Below are 21,231 nucleotides of genomic sequence, written 5' to 3'. Positions count from 1 at the left end.
AAAAATCTTGAATGTTTTTGTTTTAGGTGTTTGCCAAACAAAGAAGAGTCAGTCTGTGCTGGATGTTGCCAAGAGGAAAGTTAAGCAACCACTTAAAAAAAAAAAAAAGCTTTCATTGTGATGTAAATGTGCAGATTACTGAAGCAGCGTCAACAAATATGAAAGAGTGAGGCTGTGTTTTGTCCTTTGTGCCATGTCACCAAGCACTCCCACTGTACTCAATTATTAACAAATGATTTATTAAGGTCTCCCTCCTGCAAACTGGCCACGGAAGCAAAGCAAAGCAACAAGCTTACAAAAGGTATTTCAAGCCGGAAACCACAGGCTTACAGGAATTTCTGCTCCGAAAGAAAGATTTTCTTTCCATAAAGCCCCTCTGAGTGGGACGTGGCCTCAATGTTTATTCAGTACTCCTGTGTTGAATTCCTGCTTACAAACCTGTGGAACAACTATGGGTGTGTCCCAACAGTGGTTTATGTCGCTGTAAGCGGGTCATTCATGGCGATGACCACAATCCAGTCCTCATTCCCGAACGTTCAACTAATCTACGTGTTACAACGAAGAAACACATGTTAGGAAATGACAAATGGAACAAGTGTGGCATGGTCTGATTTTAATGGACTGTTGGCAGTTGGCAGTACACTGACATTGAAGACCTCAAATCCTTAGAGGCCAAGAAGTGGTTATTGCACTTATCGCACCCGCACGTTTCCTCGTTCTCACCTTCATAATACAGTTGGACTGTTAGAAATAACTATAATAATACATATATACTATGAGGTAAAAAAGCCAATGCAAATTACATAACATGGCTATGGACGACATTTATACATTGTTGTGAATAGCTCATGCAGCATAGTACGTATGTGATGTTGATTTTGGATGTGAAAAACTTAAACTAAACTGTGCCGGGCAATACATTTCTTTTCATACCAACTCAGTTGTGGCTGAGCTGCTGTGCTAATTGTACCTAAAATGTCATGATGCTTGTAAAACTGACACTTAAATGTATGTAATATTGTTTCGCAAGAACATTTTTGCTGTATATTTTACTTAACTAATTCTTTGGGTACAAATGCCTGAACCACACACGCATTTGTATGGACTAACAAAACGGGGAGACTTCATGCACAAGATTAAAAACTAGGCATGGAAACATCATAAGGACCATATATTTCGGACCATAAGGCGCACTTAAAATCTTTTCATTTTGTCAAAAATCAACAGTGCACCTCATAATGAGATGCGCCCTATGTATGGATGAATGTCGGTTTTTCAGTTCATCTTTAATTCAAATGCCTTCCTTTTGTGTTCCTGTTGTCATTCTCATCCGCCTCTAATCGCTACAAGGCGTCTGTTTCTGTCCTACTTCCTGCTTCTGTGTCTAAAAATCATGGCAAATGTAGTCCTATTATCTTTATGCTGCGCGTTTCTGGCTGCGTGTTTCCAATATGCGGTCACAACATTGCGGTCGGTGGGATTGAGAGGTAAACGTAAAGGTAAATTCCTTCCTATTTACTTTCACATTCATGTTTGCGTTCTCATTGTCATCCGCATCTAATCGCTAGCAGGCGTCTGTTTTCATCCTACCAGAACTAGAGCTACTTCCTGCTTTTGAGTCGAAGAATCATGCGAAATGTAGTTCTACTACGCTGGTTAGACACAACGTAAACTGAGTTTTTCTGGCGGCGTATTTCCAATGTTACACTGTGGGACCGGACCAACGCGAGGTAAATGACACAGCCAGCTTCCTTTGCCGCTTGGGAGTTACCCATGTGCATTTGCATGGCAAACAAAAGCAAGCGAGACACACGGCGCTACCCGTTGTTTCCGACCAATCTGAAGCTAGCATAATGGCGCTAAATCTATCAAATAAACATATGGTACATTTTGAATAAACTATTTAACATACAATGCTTCACAAAAATAATGCACCTTAAGACTTTTAGTGTCTTATATATGATTTTTTTTTTTCTTTTTCAATTGATATGCGCCTATGAAATACAGTGCGCCCAATGGTCTGTAAAATACTGCATCTTAAAATCTACTTTGCCTTTCATTGACTTATTGTGGTAGTACAACTGCTTTCTTGGTTGACCTCTTATAAGTTACCGCTTTGTAAGCCTGACGTGTCCTGGTCCTCGTATCACGCTGGTCAATCAGGCCCTCTAACTCTACTCTGTGAGGTAAAAACCCAATTTGGCCACACTCATTTCTCTTCGGAGACGCATCACCTCCCAGAACATCTGCTCCGCTGGACACAGCCGTGCAAAACGACAACAATCTCATTTTAGATTTGGCTAAAGACAAGAACGCAGAAAAATGTCATTTGTGAATGAACTTACCGTTATGCCTGACCAGGCCTTGCTGGATGTAGCGAATATACGTGAAAAAGTTACACGCGGCCGTGATCTGGGGAGGCAAAACGAGGCCATGTGAATCGTAGGAACAGCAGCAGATGGTGACAAAGCACAAACGGACACAGCGACCCTTACCCGTGCTCGGCTGGAGGGGGAAATGTAGTAGTAGTTCCCCTTGTCGCCGAGTTTAATGCGATGTCTGCACAGTCGCGACACGCCGCTTAGGGCGCATTTTCTGCCAGGAAATTGGACTGTTCAAAGAACTGCAGCTTCAATAATGGAAACATGCTGTCGAGTCTTTCCAGCAGAAAATGAACATCAATTGTGCACTTTTAGGTAAAAAGGCACATCCCGGCTGAGAACGAGGCCGAAAGTGCACAATCAGAGGTGAGGTTAGTCAATGGAAGAGCAAAGTGTTGATGTCAAGAGGTCAGACGCATGCATCTGGTGCGTTTGTTGGCCTCTCCGTGCCGTCAGCACAGGAGTCGTCTCATGCTGCAGTAAATGCGGGTTAGTGAAAGAGCGACAAGCTTTCCGAGTGGACTTACGTCTCCACTGCTCCCCTAAAGTAACTGGAAACACAAGATCTGGAAGTGAGACAGTGATTGGAAAAGTGCCCACTGATTGAATTCCCTTGTTAAAGACTTTTAATAATAATAATTGGAATTTGAACTACAACTGGAACCCATGAAGTCAGAAAGTCAGATGCTAAAGATGTCTGTCTCTTAGACAGGTTGGTGATGTTTGCTCCTCTTGTACTTGACATCAATAACAATACGCTTCAACTTGGAACATTGGTTACCATTGGAAACCGAGTCCTCTCTGTATTTTTAGTTGAACCCATTAAGGACGGGAGCGCATAACCGCGTTTCTACCACTAGAGCCGGGAGCGCTGTTGCGTCTTTCTACCTTTAAAGCCGGGAGAGCAGATACGTCTGTCTTTTTTTTTATCCAATTCTCCGTCTCTTAGCCAATTTAATGCATCAGAATATACACGTGACGGTGTCGCGACACTGCGGAGGATGTCGCAGATTTTTTTCGAGACGTAGGCTAATGGCGGACGCCGTCGATCGCCGGGAGCTCTGAAATAAGTAACGGCAGTGATATGTAGACTTTGAACCAGTGGAACCAGTCGAATGTGATATGATATAGTTTGCAGACAATGAGGATATTGACATATTTGTAAAAGAATAGAAGATGGGAATTACCACTCGATTGTTTTTAAATTAAAATAGTCCTTCTCTTGTACTGACACATTTTTACATCTTCGATTGAAACAGAATATTATTATTTACTAGTAAATATAATAAACTCTGCCTGTGTGAAAGCCACATGTCTAAGCGCTCTTAATTCTTTTGGCATTATGTTTCTGTCTGCTACAGGGGCTGAGATATTAATTATTTTGTAAGTGTTGAATTTCTGGGAAAACGTCAGGTTTTCAAGGGTAATTCCAAAAGTGACCTTAGGTTTTGGGGAGCTGTTGAGCCAGGCGCTTTAGGCCTTAAGGGGTTAATTACTACCTGTTGGACAAATGGTTTCAAAGTCGAAACAAATTGACCAGCATCCCACAACATACAATCTTTGACGTCAGAGGTTCCACTTTCGATTTATTATTGGCTGGCCCAAGTTGAGCAGTGACCGGTGAAAGAAAAGACTGTGTGGCTGTTGTTGCACACACAAAGCAACTCACTTAGGTCCTCCGCACTCCACGGCCGAGGCTTTAACCATTTGTAACGCTGACATGGCCACAGGCTCGATAGTCAGAGAGTTGTTTTCCACGGCGCTCTGCACCAGCTGGGACAGCTGTGGACATAAGCGGCTTTACCCATCAGACCTCCGTTATCAGAAAATATATCTCAACTGATTGCGATGAGGAGATTCTGACCTCGGATCGTGTAAAAGAGAGGCAGGGTGCGATGTCTTCTCGGTAGATGCGACTCATGAATGCGGACGAGCGATCTAGGCTCGAATGCTCCTTCCACATGAGGAACTCTGCATACAGAACTGAGTCCATCTGTGGAGACATGACAGTCCCTCAATCATCTTGTCAGCAAAGACACAGTGAAGGGTGTTAAGGTCTTGATAGACCAAACCGACGTAGGAGGTCGTGAAGCGTCGCGGCGTCTGAATGCGCCGTCTGTTTGGTGTAGTGACCACCGTCGTAGAGTCGTAACTCGTCTGTAAGCGTCTTGGGGGCGTTTACGTATGCTGAATCGGCGTCGCCAGACGTGGCATTTGGTCACTGATTGGCTGTTAGCTAGCAAATCAGCGCCAACGGGAAGTGACAAAGGTGGAAAAATAGTGAGCACGCCTCCGTTGCCTTAATCTTCTTACAAGTACAAGAGCAAGGGTTGACAATGTAAGTATTTCACAATACCGTGTCAAGAACGTGATGGTTTACTTCGCGTGGGCGTTCATCGTGAGCGAAGAATATAGCCGAATGCATTGTTTACGTTGTTATAATCAGCCACCGGCCAACAGCTTTCCGGTTGGATTTTTCTAACCATGAGAAATGGTGACTACCGCCGCCGATGGTATGGAAGGGTATTACATCTCACGCATGCGCAGAAGGTACTTTAATGGTCAGCGTCACTGTCTGTCGTTGCGGTGTGTTTTGCCAGCGTGATGTGCCGACAGTCGGCCGGACGCCACAGGGGGTAAACGTCTGTCACTGATGGTGAACGTCTTTTTGGTCTATCTAGGCCTTTAGTGTCAGTCTGAAAGTCAAGGTAACGGAGGCGACGCAAGAGGCTGAGCTCGACAGCGGGGAACCAGTTACTTGTTCACTGTCAGGCCCAAGCCCCACTCCCTGCTTCTGCCATAATACTGAAAGACTGGCCAGAAAGCAGACAGTGCATTAGAGGAGAGCAGGAACAGCAGGCTGAGAGAAGAAAGAGATGTTACAAGAAAGAAAAACAACCTTAAAGATTATGATAAATATTGCATTTGTGGAATAAGAGTTAATCCACCTGTTTTTAGCCATCTCGGGGGGCGGCCATTTTGTCACTTCTGTCGACTGAAAATGACATCACAGTTGCTCAGGTAACGACCAATCACGGCTCACCTGTTTTCTGAAGCTGAGCCGTGATTGATCGTTACCTGAGCCCTGAGGAACTGTGATGTCATTTTCGGGCAACAGAAGTGACAAAATGGCCGCCCCGAGATGGCTAAAAAGGAGTGGATTTTGCTGCTTAATTCGTATTCCACAAATGCAATATTAATCAGAATGCCCCAAAAAAATATGTTTGGGTAGACTTCCGCTTTACGAGACGAAAACCTAAGACTTGAGGGAAGAAAAGAACAATACGGTTGCAAAAGTGATGCCATTTTTTACCTCTCTGTCCTCTTTGATCACGGGCTGAAGTGATGGAGGTTTTGGTTTCCCAGGTGGGGACGGGAAACCGCTGCTCATACTCTTGTTGTGATTATGTCCACCGACCGGGAGCTGCAGCTGGGGATGCCGCTGGCGGTTCGGCGCGGACGGCGTGGACGTCAACACCAGGGACTTGAGCGCCGTCACTTCTACTTGTAGGACGTCGATCTGGCAGTCGGATACAGAAATACGCGGGTGAAAAATGACCTTCAGGCTTTTCCAAGGCATTCCGAACGAAAGTACATTTAGACCAAGCATTTCATGAGTCCTGTAAAATTTGTTGAATTCATTTAGCTGTTTCTATTTTATATTCATTCATCCCATTAAATATTTGGTTAGTTGATGCACTATAACTAAATCAAAATATTAGTAAAATAAACTATCAACTCATTCACTGCCAGAGTTCCTTATATTGCCTGCCGTTATAGCACATTTTGGCCGACGCGTCATGAGCAACAATGACTCACTGTATTGCTCGAGCTAATCAGCGGCTTTTTTACATGGCAGTCATCATTCACTCCATGAACTGCATCCTCTTTTCTAATGATTGCAACACAAAATTTAAAAATCAAATGTGGCCCTTGAGGACAAAAGTTTGCTCAGCCCTCATTTAGACTATTGTTGCTCTTCCGAGACTAATTAGTAATTTGAGCTAGACTACATCACACACCTTCCCCTGAGCCTCCTTCAGTTGTTTCTCTGCTCCTGCTTGTTTGACGTTGGCCTCCCGCACCATCCTGTGAGCCTCCTGTTGTGAATTTGGAAACAATTCCGATTCAGTTCAACCGGCTTTTTCAAAGATACAATTGTTTTTAGCGTACAAATAATTTGAAGGGGTGGGACTTCGACATGCTGACCTCAAATAGACTGGCGGTGAGCTCCTCCAGTTCTTGTTCCAGCTGATTCCTGACCTGCGACAGACGCTCGCATTCCTTATCTTTTAGTTTTAGTTCCTGAAAAGGATGCGAAAGGAGTTCACTTGAGGCACTTCCCCTTTTTCTCCCGGCACTGAGTGTGTGTGTGTGTTAAAGTCATGACAGCACCTTCTTTGCAGCATCTAACTGTTCGCTGAGGATCTCCGAGCCCTTTTCGCGAATTTCTTTTTCATGCATTTCCAACGAGGAGCTGCGCAGGCGGGACTGAACGCCATGGTCTATTTCCATTGTGGGCCCAACCTGGCCTCTTCCCTCCAATCTGGGCTGTGGCTCAGGATCCAGATCTACCAACCTATATGAGATCATAAACATAACCAATCATGTTTATTTTCTACCACATTAGATTTGCCATCATTACAGTTCTCCACTGTATTTGTACACAAACAAACATTAAAATGTTTTTTATAGTTTCAATTGAAATCATTATCGTCATTATAATCCGTAGCATAAACTTAATCTTATGGTTACATTTTGCGTTGCACAACACACAGACAACCGCATCAGATGCATGCAGAGAAGAAGCCCAAATCCTTACAGATGAGCTCCTGCTGCCCCCACAAATATTTTGTCTGCACCCAATATAAATTCATGGGCTTGTCCGGGATTTAAACCCAGGACCTCCGGTCCCCTAAACGAGAAGCATGCCCCTAGAAGACCGAGCCACAATAGTATGTAATCTATCTAGAAATACTGTATGCCACGAGGGCAGCTGTACTCTTTTTTTTTTTTTTTTTTTCCCCCCTTTCTTGGCCTCACTTTATCACTTTGTCATAAAAAAAAGTCACATTATGCGCTGTTGCTTATTTTTGACCACATTTCTGCACCATTGTTTCAATTGTGCCATGTCATCAGAATTATTTTTGGTACATTTTTGCATTGATCTAACAAGTAACAATACTGTAGGCCTGAGGCCCTGGATTGTGACCGACTCAATTCCACGTCATTCATGACATCCATTTTCTCCAGCAACATTGTTAAATGTGGTCAACTGAATCAAGCTCATGTAAGTAAGACATGTACAAGCTATACATAACAGCTGCATCACGTTAACCTCCAACACAAATGGTTCCATCGCCCGGAACTCATCAGACCACATGACCTTTTCCCAATACAACAGAGTTCAATCTTTATGTTCCAGAGCAAATTGGAACCATTCGTCTCACTGATCATTTGTTTTCTTTTGACTCTGCAACTGGTGTTCTCTTATTTCACTGGTATGCTTCTGTGCCCATTATGAAGCCAAATTATGAGTACAAACTTGTTCATCCTCAAAGATGATGGTTTATGTACAAGTACTTTGTTACTGTATTGATTTTTCCAGAATCTATAAATTATTTGAGGGTTGTTTTTTTTTCTGACGGCTTTTTACTTTTACTTTCTACTTTTGAAAACATCTGTACTTTCTATTCCTTACATTATATATTTTATATTAAATATTTTTTATTCGTCTGCCAAAAGTGATGTAAATTGGTCGAACCACAGGCATTTTTTGGGACGCATCTCTGGCCAGGTCCCATATGATATTCCACTGACCAGCCATGATGGCTCATATTTTCCAGCTCTTCCTACAGTGATTTAATGAATTTTACAAACTACAAATGCCACTTAACTGTGCTATGTTTATTCCTTCCTATTTAATTTAACACCTTATGGAGTGTTTGTTCATTCTCGATTTTCTCAATTTGTTTTTATCTATGCATGCTTGAGTGCCAAATTAAACCACACATCACCTGATTGCCATTTTGCAAACTGTTTGGCTGTTGACCATTATTTTGGAAACCATGGGTACCTTGGCCTTCTATAATTAAGCTCATCATTATTATACGTTATCTGTGTCAGTGTTTGGTAAGCTTTCCAATTATACCAGCCTTTTGAAAATAGACTCGAGATTAAGGAACGTTGGAAACGTTGAAACTCAGATTCAACAACAACAAAAAAGTTCACAGCTAAAATCTTAACCTCAGTTGTCTTTGCATTAAAATGTCGGCCAGAAACTGTTGCTTTTTTACCAGTTTTACAGATTCATACATTGCTTAATATTTGTCTCCGATATATATATCACATCACTTGGAATCGTATTTACAAGATCTCTCGTGGGAATGCCGGTCTAATGTAAAGCAATTCATCTTTGAAATTACAAACACCTACAACAAAATGTATTTTTAAATGTTGAACTAAAGGAAATTTCAGAGTCTGTAATGTTTTCATTTAATTTCGTTACAAGAGTTGAATCAGTACTTCTACTTGAGTACAGAGTGTGAGTGGGATCCTCGTTCAAAGTCACGTGACTTCAAACATCTGGTTGTAATAAACAGGACAACGTATGTCAATTTAACTAGCATGGCATGGTTGCAAACGTGAATTACAATAATGAAATGAGCAATTCAAAATAACAAATCAATTTCTATCTATTTTAATATTCCCAACATTATAATGTTAAAGCTACAGCCTGTCTCGCGGTAATGAACAGTCAAAACTTTAAGCTAACCAGGCGACTTACACTTTTGTTAATATTTTACCCTCAAAGAAAGAGTGACACTTTTACCCTGTCAGTGTCCAGAAGAGAAGCTCCAGTCGCCAGTTCAGTTTGACCGCCGCCTGCGTCCTCCGGCTGTCCGTGCTGTTAAATTGTCGAAATGTGACGAACTTGGAGAGTTTGAAATCAGTGCCGCACACACAACGTGAAGGAATGCGGACGCTGACGTCATCAAGCACAGGCGCAGCAGAAGGCAAGCAACACTGGCCACGTTTGGGGGAATGCTTATTTTGCACGTTTGCCAGCCGCAACATTCACCATTTCCATTTCCGCTTCATTTGAGTTTATTCGTGATTTACGAAGTGAGGCAACGGACACTGATCGGTGCCCACTTTCGGCCTGGCTTCCAAGTCACGTGACAGCGCACCCACTCTCTTCGCCAGTGTCCCGGTATGTGTCCACGTGACCGAAACGTCAGACTGGCTACTACAGCGAATGTTTTTTTTTTTAATTTCTTGCTCCTTTTTTCGCTTTATTTACTATTATTATATTAATGTGTTAGGAGTAAACCGGAAATGGTGTGAATAGGTTTCATAATAAGAGTCCTAATAGTAAATGCAGTATTTGCCTTAATCTTGCTGGTTTAACAGCGTGTGACAAATCTGCCTTGTTAAGTGTAAAATGTCTTATCCTATGTTATGTAGACGTAGCTTGTTTATTAGTCCCTTTTTGTAATTTTGCCCAATTTTAACTATATTCTCATACTTGTTAGAATTCTTGTAAGCACATTCAATTGTAAATTAGATTATCGATCAAATACAACATGAACAACGTTGTAAGGAATGGTAAACTATTTTAGATTGATATAGTGTATCAAGGTATATAAGGGTAAAAGTGTATAAGGGTAAAATTGTATATCTTAATTAAAACGTTGTGAATTAAAGTGAAGCGGCACGGTGGTCGACTGGTTAGCACGTGCGCCTCACAGTTCAGAGGTCGTGGGTTTGATCCCGGCTCCGGCCTCCCTGTGTGGAGTTTGCATGTTCTCCCCGTGCCTGCGTGGGTTTTCTCCGGGCACTCCGGTTTCCTCCCACATTCCAAAAACATGCATGGTAAGTTGATTGGATACTCTAAATTGCCCCTAGGTGTGATTGTGAGTGCGGATGTTTGTCTCTGTGTGCCCTGCAATTGGCTGGCAACCAGTTCAGGGTGTCCCCCGCCTACTGCCCAAAGACAGCTGGGATAGGCTCCAGCACGCCCCGCGACCCTTGTGAGGAGAAGCGGTACAGATAATGGATGGATGGATGAATTAAAGTGGGCCAGTCTGAGTCCTGACACTCAAGAGGTGAAAATGAGTCCCAGTCCAGCCCTGGCTATAAGTGTCCCTAAACATTTTTGCTGCTAATTAAAAAAAATGTCTTTAGTTTTTTTTTTTCAAGCACATCAGATTTACCATGTGCTGTCATTTATAATCATGGCACTTTGGGGAAAAAAATCCACCTGCTTGAACCGAATCCTTAATTCATAAATATTACTAAATATATTACTAGATTACATAATATAATATTATTATTGTTATTATTATTATTATTATTATTATTATTATTATGAAAGCTTGATGTGCTAGAGAAAAAACATGGGCAGATTTGGAGTCAGCTCAAAAATGAATAATCTAAATAAGTGTACTTGCATCTCTGATTAAAAACCATTAAAATTAAAACTTGTTGACTAGTGTTATTAACAATAGGGCAACATGTGGTCTCATGCAGCGATTCTCAAAGTGGTACGAAAGAGAATCACTGCTGAAGTGCAATTCAATGTACTGTATTTTGTACTTTGAAGGTTTAATACATTTTAACTGAATGATTATTTAATTACATTTTTCCTATACTGAAGTGCAGTAATCCATTGTTACAGTGGATAACAATAATATTGAATATACATTTTACGAATACAACCGTTGCCTCGTTTTTGATAAACACTCGGGCCTACTATGCTATTTCAATGTTGGTCATGATGGTCGTACTTGGAGCTAAGTAATTTCTCTGGTGGTAGGCCTGCTTGGAGTAGCCGTAGTTCTAATCTCATTTTCCGTATGAACATATATACATATGTTATAATATCGACTCCACTACGATCTCTTTAAAACAATATAAAACAGAACATTTTCACCAATTATTTGCTCTCATGATGATCAGGATGGCGTACCTCCCTACCACGCAGCCCTTTTCCTCAGCCTCGGATGGCGTCCCAAAGAACACTGCAGAGGAATACACTGCTATTCCCGACCTGCCTGCCTTCAGGACTTCGTAGGCCCGACTGGAGGTTGCGGGCGGCGGAGAGGATGAAATCCGAACACTGTGAATTCCCTCAAAAGCATCCATATCGCTCAAAAGAAGCAATTTGGTTCACTTGTGTTCACTCTTGTGGAAACTGCATGAGCAGTCTGGAGCCTGTGGGCGCCCCTTGGAAAAGAGAGAGGGAAGTTACACAATGCTTCATATTATAATAATAATGCTATACACTACTTGTACATAGTGTACTGTATATATATATATAAATGACCTTTATTTTTTTTTTCAAAAGTGCCACCACACCTCACAGCAGCACACAATAATAGCGTACAAGGTGTTCAACACTGGAGTAAAGTGACTGTTCACTGCTAACTGAGGTCACTCCGCTATGACACATGCAAATTATAATAACATCATCAAGTAAGTCATACTCACCAAAGTCGATGGAACCAACTGTCCAGTTGTTTGAAATTCAATTCAAATGTGACAGATCAGTGCAACCAAGGAGTTTGGACGATTGAACTCGGTCCGCACTTCGCCCTTGCCGCTGCTTTTCTGGTTAGACAGCAGGGGTTAATAATCACTAACAGCTAACACCTCCTGGCCCACAAACTACCCGGCTGTGCACATTTCTTCCATCAGAGGGCTCAACATGCTCCCACTATTTCACAATATTAATGAAACAATTGCCATGGAAGCGTGAACTTATAAAAGAGGGATTTTCACTTGGAGAGCACCTGAGTGTTATAAATAGCTTTCATAAAGTGATATATGTATCTAAGGAACCAGTTGTGCGGCTGTGTGTGATTTATCGAGATTAACAGAGCCCGCGGGAGCTCACAATGCAGCTTTGTTGCTCAAAACAGCTTAACACATCAAGTGACCGGAGGTGTCGAAGCTCCACGCTCTCCTTTTTCTGGTCCCATTTCTCTCTCTCCAACATTCTCGCTCCACGGAGGCCGACCATACGCCTCCTCCACTCCGCAATCGCAGCCATGGCCAAACATTTGCGTTTTCAGTGGTGAGTAGCAGCCGTGACCTCTCGTGGTCTTGGAAAACGCCACATCAGATTTGGCTTTTGTTATTGTTATTTCAAATGTTCGCCGTACGGATTCATGCAGACAGCAGACCAAGCCGGCCGATCGCTGATTCTGCGATCTGACGAGGCAACAGAGGTGTCCTTCATGTCAGGCCAATGCGGGAGGAGGAAGTCGGCCTTTAAGAAGAAGCGGCAGCGGCAATGACAGTGACCTACTCCCGCAGGGTGGCAGACGCAGGCCTCGGCACTTTCTTCCACCTGCTCCTGCGCTGGAAGGGCAGCATCTACAAGCTCCTCTATAGGGAGCTCATCATCTTCACCCTGCTCTACTACTTCTTCAGCGTTGTTTATAGGTACCACTATAATGAGCTTTCTTCTCTAAATTGGTATAATCATTCTTATACATTAGTGCAGGGGACACCAGCTTTTTTAAGAGCTGCTTCTCAGGAAATGGATTGGAGCTGGGGGCAACGCTTTCTAAGTATAAATCTCTGCCGGTGTTCACGTTTTGAAATGATCACTTCTAAAACATTACGAGGAAATCCCAATGTCACATCACTGGTGATCTATTTTTAGGACAGACCCACAGTCTACTCGTGTGGACATTGGGGTCTAGTACCTTGTGCCCAGGGGCACCGTGTTGGTGACCCCCGCATTAGTGGATTTTCACATCATAAAGGGATATTTAATAATTCTCTGAATTAACAAATAATTGCACGTCTAATGCTTATACGTAGATTACTCATAAGTATACTTGTACGATGTAATGCAATCCAATCCAAAAATTCTGTCTTTGCTTTTTTTTCTACATTTTTGCTTGCCAAGCTATTTAAACCATCACAAACTTTTGTTTTGCTTTATGAGCGGATTTGTAAATGTGTTAACCAATAAGGTCTTTTCCACACTAGGTTTGTGCTAAATGTCGAGCAGAAGAGACTGTTTGAGAAGCTGTCCATGTACTGTAACCGCTATGCAGAGCTCATCCCAGTGTCCTTTGTTCTCGGTGAGTCACGCTGATTTATTTTAAATACAGAATGCCTTCTGCGTTGAATCCAGTGATGCATTATTCCAAAATGTGCAGGTTTTCCAGTAACACATGACTTTCACTAGTCAAGCAACAATAAGACTTCAGTTACTCTTCAAATATCACAAAACGTTAATATGTAGCATATATTTACGTCTTCTTGAAGGTGAAGCCAGTATTCACCAGCAAAGGCAGTTGCAGTTCATCACCCTCAGCAGTGAGAAAGAATTGACAAGACCTAAACACACAGCCATATTTCTCGCCACCGTGCCTCCCTCTCACACACACATGCGCACACGCACAAGCACGTATTGTGCATTCAAGTATGTTCATGAATAATAAAATGCAGAAGGACACCTGATTCCTAATAATTGTACATTATGGAAGAAAGGGGAACTCTGGTATTTACAGCTTGAACATAGTGAGGCATTGTGGGAGACTTCAATTTCATATTCCCATTTTAGGGAATGACATCATGTATGCATCGTGTCACATTTCAGCGCGTTGAGGACTCACCTTTCCCTACTATTGTATAGCACATACGTTTGTGTCAGCTGAAAACAATTATTAAGGTTTATTATTAAGGTTTGTTGCACACTGTCAAAGTGTTTTCTAACTTCAATAACCCCCCCCCCCAAAAAAAACAAAAAAACGTGGATTGCATTCAAACTTGCATTCAAACTTAAAGAGAAAGTCCCGTCAGATTGTGTGACTACAGGAGGTTACCAAATGTATGCCTTTATTTCAGATTTTTTTTTTTTTTTTTTTTTTAAATGTATGGTAAGTGAAAATTTGTCAGTTAAAAAAACAAAATAATTATGGTCAGTAAAAAAGGTTGTCTTTATTTTATTTGTAATAAAAACACGTTATTCTTAAATGTCACTGTTAAAAAATGCACTTCCAATTTAAGTGGCAAAACCGTGTGTCATTTTTACATTGAGCATTGTTGTCGGTATCTGCTGAATGTAACTATTAAAGTAACTTGTAATCTAATTAAGTTACTTTTACAATCAAGTAATCAGTAAAGTAACTTTTTTTTTTTAAAGAAACTAGTCAATGTTGTTGTTATCCTTTCGGCTTTTCCCCTCAGAAGTCGCCACAGCAAATCAAGTGCACGCATGATTCGCATCATTGATTTGGCAAAGCGTTTTTATGCCGGATGTCCTTCCTGACACAACCCTATTAGCAGTGCACACACACACACACACACACACCATCACTGAACGGGAACCGATCCCACGCTGTCCGCACACAACTCGAGCGCGCGTACCACTACGCTATCAGTGACTCTTAAAGCAACTAATCAATAACGTAACTAAGTTACTTTTTCAAAGTAACTGTAGCAACGCTGATTAAATCTTACTAGGCTGTGTATGAATCTAATAATTTGGAAGTCTGCAACACCCAGCATTGTTGCCGTCTAGCCGGCAAGCGTGCTAATGTACTGTTGAGTGTATTGAGTTTGAATCACCCTTAACTTTAACCTTCCTGTCATTTTTACCTACAGTAAGGGCTAATCCGTTCAAGCTAACTCAATCTATGATAAAAAAAAAAAAAATCGAAAATAATATCTGATGGGAAATTGTAACGTTTGCAGCAGCAAATAACGTGGTTTTATTAATGTAAGGCTTGATGTGGACTAAGTATTTTACCGGAATACTTTTACTGGACCGTTGGCAATGTACTAGGACCATTTTTGGTTGATTTTGACATGTTGGAAATTTCGGAGGCTGAAATGGTGAGTTCCGTATTTTTTGTGTGTTTGCGAAACTTAAGTGCTCGCTGAACCTGCAGATATGATAGTATCTTAAAATGTTGGGCATTACTCAAATCTCCAGGAACTCCATTTTTTAATGGCGTATCCATCAGTTTCCAAATGGTGACGTAACTGTCCCGCATGCGGGACATTGGAACGTGAACGGTTTTAAAGTAAACGATCCTAAACTTCAATATTGCTTTCCAGGTTTCTATGTGACCTTGGTGGTGTCCCGCTGGTGGGGTCAGTTTGAAAATGTCCCCTGGCCCGACCGCCTGGCGTCACTAGTGGGAGGTCATGTGCGTGGAGCCGACGAGGCCGCCAGGTTGACCCGACGCACTCTGATGCGGTACGCCAACCTCTCCGGCGTACTCATCTACCGTTCTGTCAGCACAGCCGTCTACAAGAGGTTCCCCACCATGGAGCACCTGGTGCAGGCAGGTACGCTGTCGAAAGGATCCACTGAACCTTAGCTTGAGTACTATGCCCGGTAGGTGGCGGTGATTGCTGCACTAACATATCGATCAACCAATAGGCAAATAGCTCGACCCAAGACACACTTAGAACCACCCTCTACTTTGAATAATATTTCTTTCTGCATTGCAGGACCCAAACTGCCGAAATAAAAAATCAATAAATAAAAAATATAATTGAAAAAATAAATTGAAAAAATATGGAAATGGCAACAAGTGGAATTTTCATTTTTCTGAACATCAAAGCTATAAAGTGCAATGCATGGTAATAATCGTATAGCGTAAGCACTCAAAGGTCAAACTAAAAAACAAAAAAGGAAAAATCTCAAAATCCTGATGTGCTACAAAAAAAGAAAAGGCATTTTTACATCAGTGTCAAAAAATCTTAACCAGTGTTCTTTATCCTCTACGAAGAACAACTGATATTACACAGGCTTAGTGAGAACTAACCTCCCCCTGTGACTTTAAGGGAGAGGGGGTGTCCACCGTGGATAAGCTTCCAGCCAATCACAGTATGATTGACAGTGAGTCTATTGTCTTGATGCGATTTTGTTAGATCTGGCCTTTTATTTGAGAATATAATGATATTAAATGATAACGTTTGCTCAGGTGTATTCTTTTTTGTTTTGTTGGGTCCAAGCTCGCTACAGTGTTTTCTCCTCATCTTCAGTCTTCATGCATTTTGTGTGCCCATCAGGTTTGATGACAACTGAAGAACTGAGGCATCTGGATGACTTGCCCTCCCCTCATAACAAGTTCTGGGTTCCCTGCATGTGGTTTGTCAGTCTGGCTTTACGGGCCCGGACGGAGGGTCGCATCAACAACGACGTGGCGCTCACCGCCATTCTCACTGTATGTCCTGTGTGTTCGTCCAGACTGCGGGCAGGAACATCTAAGAAAGCATTTCTGATCCATGTTTTTTGTTCTTCAAAATGTAGGAGTTGAACAGTTTACGTGCAAAGTGCATGAAGCTGTATGGATATGACTGGATCAGCCTGCCTCTCGTGTATACTCAGGTGCTGATTCTTTTTGAAAATATTCAACAGCGCTCATGAGGTCCGAATGCAAAAAAGTAAATTCCTGTCCCTACTTGACTGGTGTGCGGTGCGTAGGTAGCGACAGTGGCGGTCTACAGCTTCTTCCTGGCTTGTCTGATCGGTCGTCAGTTCTTGGATCCGGCCCAAGGCTACCCTGGTCACGACCTGGACTTCTACCTGCCCGTCTTTACGCTGCTGCAGTTTTTCTTCTACGTTGGCTGGCTGAAGGTCCGACGCCACAGATTACGTCACCCCGTCTGTTTGACGGCGAGTCTGCATCTGATCTGGTCCTGCTTTCAGGTGGCTGAGCAGCTTATCAATCCTTTTGGTGAAGACGATGACGACTTTGAGACCAACTGGCTCGTCGATCGCAATTTACAGGTTTTGATTCTATCCGTGTTATGTGCTGGGGAAACTAACCGGGTTTCACTTCATGATTGGTTCAATGTAATGTCAAATATCCACCTTGGTTGAAAAACAGTTTGGAATCACTGCTTTAAGTACGAACAGATGATGCCTGTCACTGTCAGTACTAGCTGTGTTCCGTTGTGTTTCAGGTATCTTTGTTGTCTGTGGATGAGATGTACGACAGCCTCCCTCTGGTTGAGAAGGACATGTACTGGAATGAGTCCGAGCCTCGCCCTCCTTACACTGCTGCCAGCGCTGATCACTGCAAACCCTCATTCATGGGTTCTGCTCTGGATATCAGGTATGCTTAATGTGGAAGTCAAGTCAAAAATGTCTTTTCAATAATGTGCCCCCACTAGTCTAAAAACAGCATTCTGATTAATATTGCGTTTGTGGAGTAAGATTTAAGCGGACTAATCGACCCGTTTTCAGCCATCCAAGGAAGCTGACGTTGTATGTCACAACGCCCCCTACTGTCGACTGAAATCGACGTCAAAGTGGCCACAGGTTTACATTGCAAACGTCATGGCTCACTAGTTTTCGGGGTTTGGTCATGTGATGTTTGAACCCTGGTATTGTACTGCTCCCCGGTGGGCAAGGCGGGCACCCCAGAAGGAGCAGCACAATGAATTGGATTGCAGCGTTAAATCATGATGCACAAACAGTTTGATTGTTTACATTCTATTTAATTATATGACTCTATGATTTTATAAAGTACACGATTACGGAGTACTATTTTTATTTATTAAAAATCACAAACATTTTTTGTGTTTTGGGGGGAGGTTTGAACCTATTTCTATTCATTTCAGTGGAGAAAGACGTTTTGAGATACGGTCACATGCAGAGGTGTGCATTCTTTCCCTGGCGACGGAACGGTCTGTATGTCCGTCCCGGGAACTCTTTTAAAAAAGACAGACTAAGTAAAGACGGAAGCGCTTTAAAAGGACAAGGACGGACGGGGTCGGAGGACGATCATTTTTATGAATAAGGACGGAGGGTTGAAGACAGAATGGTCCCCAGGTCGCGGACGGGGGACGGACCAGCAAAAAAGGGTAAAGAGCCCAGCTCTGGTCACATGGTCAAGGAACAAATTAGACTTGTATCTCAAGGCACCATGATTACATGTGAGTGGATGTGGAGTCATTCTGAATGCAGATTAATTGCTATTGTGACATTGTTTTACTCTATAGTGTCCCTAAAGAGGAGATGGAATTTCAGTCCAATTTGGAGCAGATTAAAGAAAACGAGGAAGCCAACTACTCCACCCCGCTGTTGGGAGGTCTGGGTCGCTTCCTGGGTGTCCAGTCCCCCAGTTTTCCTCGCTCTTCTCGGGTGTCTCTCCTGCGCCGCCGTCCCGGAGCACCTCTGAGTCGCTTCCCCCTTTACTTACACCCAGAGACGCCATCGCTCACTAACCAAAGCCGCCACCCGTTAAACGCAGAGCGAGATCAGGATTACGCCTTCTCCGGCCTGCCCTTGTATGAGAGAGCAGGCTTCTACAGTTGCCCCCAGACGCCCATCCACTGCGTTCCCCCGGCGGTGGCCCGACCTCGACCTGCCCGACGGCCTCAGAACGAATGGGATCGCAGCTGCAGCTCCCTCGCTCCTCCGACGGTTGGCTCACAGCTTCTGCCCCCCGACACCCCCAATCACATCCCGCCGCCGTCTTCGGCTTTCCCCTGGCTGAGCGAGGACGGCGACGCTCCCGCCGCCCAGGCCTTCTCCTTCCCCGACCCTCCTCCCGAGCTTTGTCCCATATCGAAACTCAGGCGCGGGCACGGCTTGCTGTCTCGCCGGCCTCCGCTTCCGTGCCTGGCGCTGGACACCTTGCCCTCCGCCGATAGCCAGACAGGACCCCCGAGCGCTAGAACGACAGGGAGCGGGGGGGAAAGGGCGTTCTCGTTCACCCCTCCCTCTCGTCACGGAGCAGCAAATCCAAATAATCCCACCAGTAGCTCGAGCAGCATTAATGTGACAAGCAGCAATGGCGCTGGCACAACAGGAAATCTTTTGAACACCACCAATCTTAGTAGCTTCAGTAACTTCGCCGCCAATGTTAAGGCGAGCAACGGCGGGCTCAATACACTGACCGCTCCCAGCTCCACACCTTCGCAGCAAGAAGCCAATCAACAAAATTCCCCCAATGATTCCGGAATCTCATTGGCTGAAGGTGACCTGCTGAGCGTGCTAGTTGATGGCGGCGGGAACAAAGCAGCTACGAACAGGAAGCAGGACTGAGAAAATGCTGATTTGTATGTCACATTCCACTCTACACACAGAACTATTTTAGGTGTTTGAGTGTTAAACTCAACTGGAGCCTTATTAACAACAGGTATAACAAGTAATCTCCACTTCCTGGTGAGTGCTTGCAGAACAATTAACCTACTTGTGGGGCACAAAGCACCTTAAAAGATTTCAATGGGGAAGAAATAAACACGAAGACTAAATGTGGATTTTTAAAACTTCCAGGCCTTAAGATTGTTGCTTCCATGCCTTTTTGCATCATCTTGAAGAGCGCGTTGTTTTTTTCAATAAAAACATTAAACGGGAAATTGCGTTTGGTTGCTTTATTCTCTTCATACAAGGAAACACTATGTACATTCTGATTTAGTGCAGAGATGATCTTACTGCCGCCGCCCAACATAGTGTGATGTGACCATTCTTCTCAAGGAGGTTGACAATAAATATTAACCCAGTTTATCATAACAGCAAAAACATTTTCCAGCCAACATACAACCAGAAAATCAAGCAGTTTTTAAAATCATATTCGGGTGAGCTGATATGATCGTACTGAATGAGACTGATTTCAGATCGATAACAGTGATCAGTTGTGCGCATGTTAACTCGACTTGGGGGAAAAGATTTATCTCAGTCTGTCTATGTTTATTTTGTTTTGTCTCTAAAACACAAAATGTACCGTTAAGTTCACCGACACAACACTGCTGTTCCACAGAATGTATGTAGCTCTTCGATTTTAGGATGCGTGGCCCTCCTTTGGAGCCACTCGAAAGTCAGTGAACGCTGTCCTCTGCTGGTCGGAGTTGGACCCTGCGCCCCCCATCATTGTTTTCATTTTATAGTTTTCTACATTTGTCAACGTTGAATCGATTTGTTTTAATATTCTTTCATGCTCTTACTTTTCATGTACGTTATTTACAGTACTTTTCACGTGAATTAAAAGTTGAAGTACTGACTAATTAGTTTTCAGTACAGACGCTTTAAAACTGAGTTTGAAAATATAAACATTAATAGAGATTGGACAAAAACATTAGGTTTATCTTTTCCGGCCACCATCATAAGAAGACCTGAAAGCCGTGGTCGTTCAACACATTAAATTCAACGGGGTCGTTTATCATCATTTCTGTGCGAAGCTACTTTACTTTTCAATTGTAGTTGCTAAAACTACATTTAGCTCATAGTTATTTTAATTATCACTGCAGCAGCATTCAGCGCGTTAGCTTGTTTAGGAGTGACAACACACACGCATTTATTTACGAGTAAACAAACATACAGATACAACAGAATAACATTTACAATACCTCGTTTCAGTGAACTCCCCCACGGCAGCCACTGCGACAAGTGAAGGACGTTGCCCGCTTGTTATTACCATAACGTAATAAAGTGGGTTGAGAGACGTTCTATCTACTGAATAAGACGTAAATCATCTGTACCATGACGGGCTCTTACTATATTGACCACTTGATGTTTATCGTGTACAACTCTTAAAGTATTTTTTACTATATACCTAGACACTATTACTTATACATACACGCTTAGGATAGGGTTGTATAACTTGATCAGTTTTATTTATTGTGAATACGCAAGTAACCTATATTATAGGAATTGACAGACAAGGGATGACGATCCACTTGTTGGAACCACTGTTAAGCATGCATGCAGTAAACACAAACACTATATCCCAATGTCCAAAGACGACCTCATTCAATGCTATATGCCTAAATACTGTACTGTACAACGGTGGTAAAAACAAAACAAAAAAAAGTAAGTGTTAAGTCAATTTTTAATATCCCAAACATTTCCTGCGTAGACATTCAA

General features: G+C 42.8%; 2 protein-coding genes across 4 annotated transcripts; one reads left to right on the top strand and one right to left on the bottom strand.

Annotated features, from left to right (window-relative positions):
* Window positions 1-596: 596 nt before the first annotated feature.
* rab3il1 (RAB3A interacting protein (rabin3)-like 1) lies at window positions 597-12,007 on the bottom strand. Of its 3 annotated transcripts, XM_086028990.1 has the most exons (11): window positions 11,874-12,007; window positions 11,353-11,609; window positions 6,777-6,960; window positions 6,591-6,686; window positions 6,404-6,481; window positions 5,695-5,901; window positions 4,246-4,374; window positions 4,051-4,163; window positions 2,496-2,595; window positions 2,346-2,412; window positions 597-2,254 (listed from the first exon to the last, which is right to left on the bottom strand). In XM_086028990.1, the coding sequence occupies exons 2-11, from the start codon at window positions 11,526-11,528 to the stop codon at window positions 2,175-2,177; spliced, it is 1,230 nt and encodes a 409-aa protein (XP_085885116.1). In that variant the 5' UTR covers window positions 11,529-11,609; window positions 11,874-12,007; the 3' UTR covers window positions 597-2,174. The 3 variants fall into 3 exon arrangements, with proteins under 3 accessions (XP_085885116.1, XP_085885114.1, XP_085885115.1); XM_086028988.1 differs by lacking the exons at window positions 11,353-11,609; window positions 11,874-12,007 and adding an exon at window positions 9,214-9,598; XM_086028989.1 differs by lacking the exons at window positions 597-2,254; window positions 2,346-2,412; window positions 2,496-2,595; window positions 11,353-11,609; window positions 11,874-12,007 and adding exons at window positions 2,641-2,947; window positions 9,214-9,598.
* best1 (bestrophin 1) lies at window positions 9,031-19,718 on the top strand. The gene is made up of 11 exons (XM_086028987.1): window positions 9,031-9,594; window positions 11,343-12,459; window positions 12,560-12,830; window positions 13,386-13,480; window positions 15,465-15,698; window positions 16,428-16,582; window positions 16,669-16,746; window positions 16,843-16,995; window positions 17,068-17,148; window positions 17,325-17,476; window positions 18,366-19,718. Exons 3-11 carry the CDS (start codon window positions 12,679-12,681, stop codon window positions 19,411-19,413), a joined length of 2,148 nt encoding a protein of 715 aa, XP_085885113.1. The 5' UTR covers window positions 9,031-9,594; window positions 11,343-12,459; window positions 12,560-12,678; the 3' UTR covers window positions 19,414-19,718.
* Window positions 19,719-21,231: the final 1,513 nt, after the last annotated feature.

The sequence above is a fragment of the Filicampus tigris genome, chromosome 4, assembly GCF_054856515.1.
Source record: "Filicampus tigris isolate MCC_2025a chromosome 4, RoL_Ftig_1.0, whole genome shotgun sequence".
Lineage (NCBI taxonomy): Eukaryota > Metazoa > Chordata > Actinopteri > Syngnathiformes > Syngnathidae > Filicampus > Filicampus tigris.
This window is presented reverse-complemented; position numbering and strand designations above follow the sequence as displayed.

Excerpts from the sequence above, each read along its gene's own strand:
- best1 (XM_086028987.1), top strand. The coding sequence starts at position 12,679 with ATGACAGTGACCTACTCCCGCAGGGTGGCAGACGCAGGCCTCGGCACT. Across the intron at positions 13,481-15,464 it reads CCCAGTGTCCTTTGTTCTCG|GTTTCTATGTGACCTTGGTG; the intron begins GTGAGTCACGCT and ends ATTGCTTTCCAG. Across the intron at positions 16,747-16,842 it reads TGCCTCTCGTGTATACTCAG|GTAGCGACAGTGGCGGTCTA; the intron begins GTGCTGATTCTT and ends TGCGGTGCGTAG.
- rab3il1 (XM_086028988.1), bottom strand. The coding sequence starts at position 9,458 with ATGTTGCGGCTGGCAAACGTGCAAAATAAGCATTCCCCCAAACGTGGC. Across the intron at positions 5,902-6,403 it reads TGAAGGAGGCTCAGGGGAAG|ATCGACGTCCTACAAGTAGA; the intron begins GTGTGTGATGTA and ends TCCGACTGCCAG. Across the intron at positions 4,375-5,694 it reads TGATCAAAGAGGACAGAGAG|ATGGACTCAGTTCTGTATGC; the intron begins GTAAAAAATGGC and ends ATGTCTCCACAG.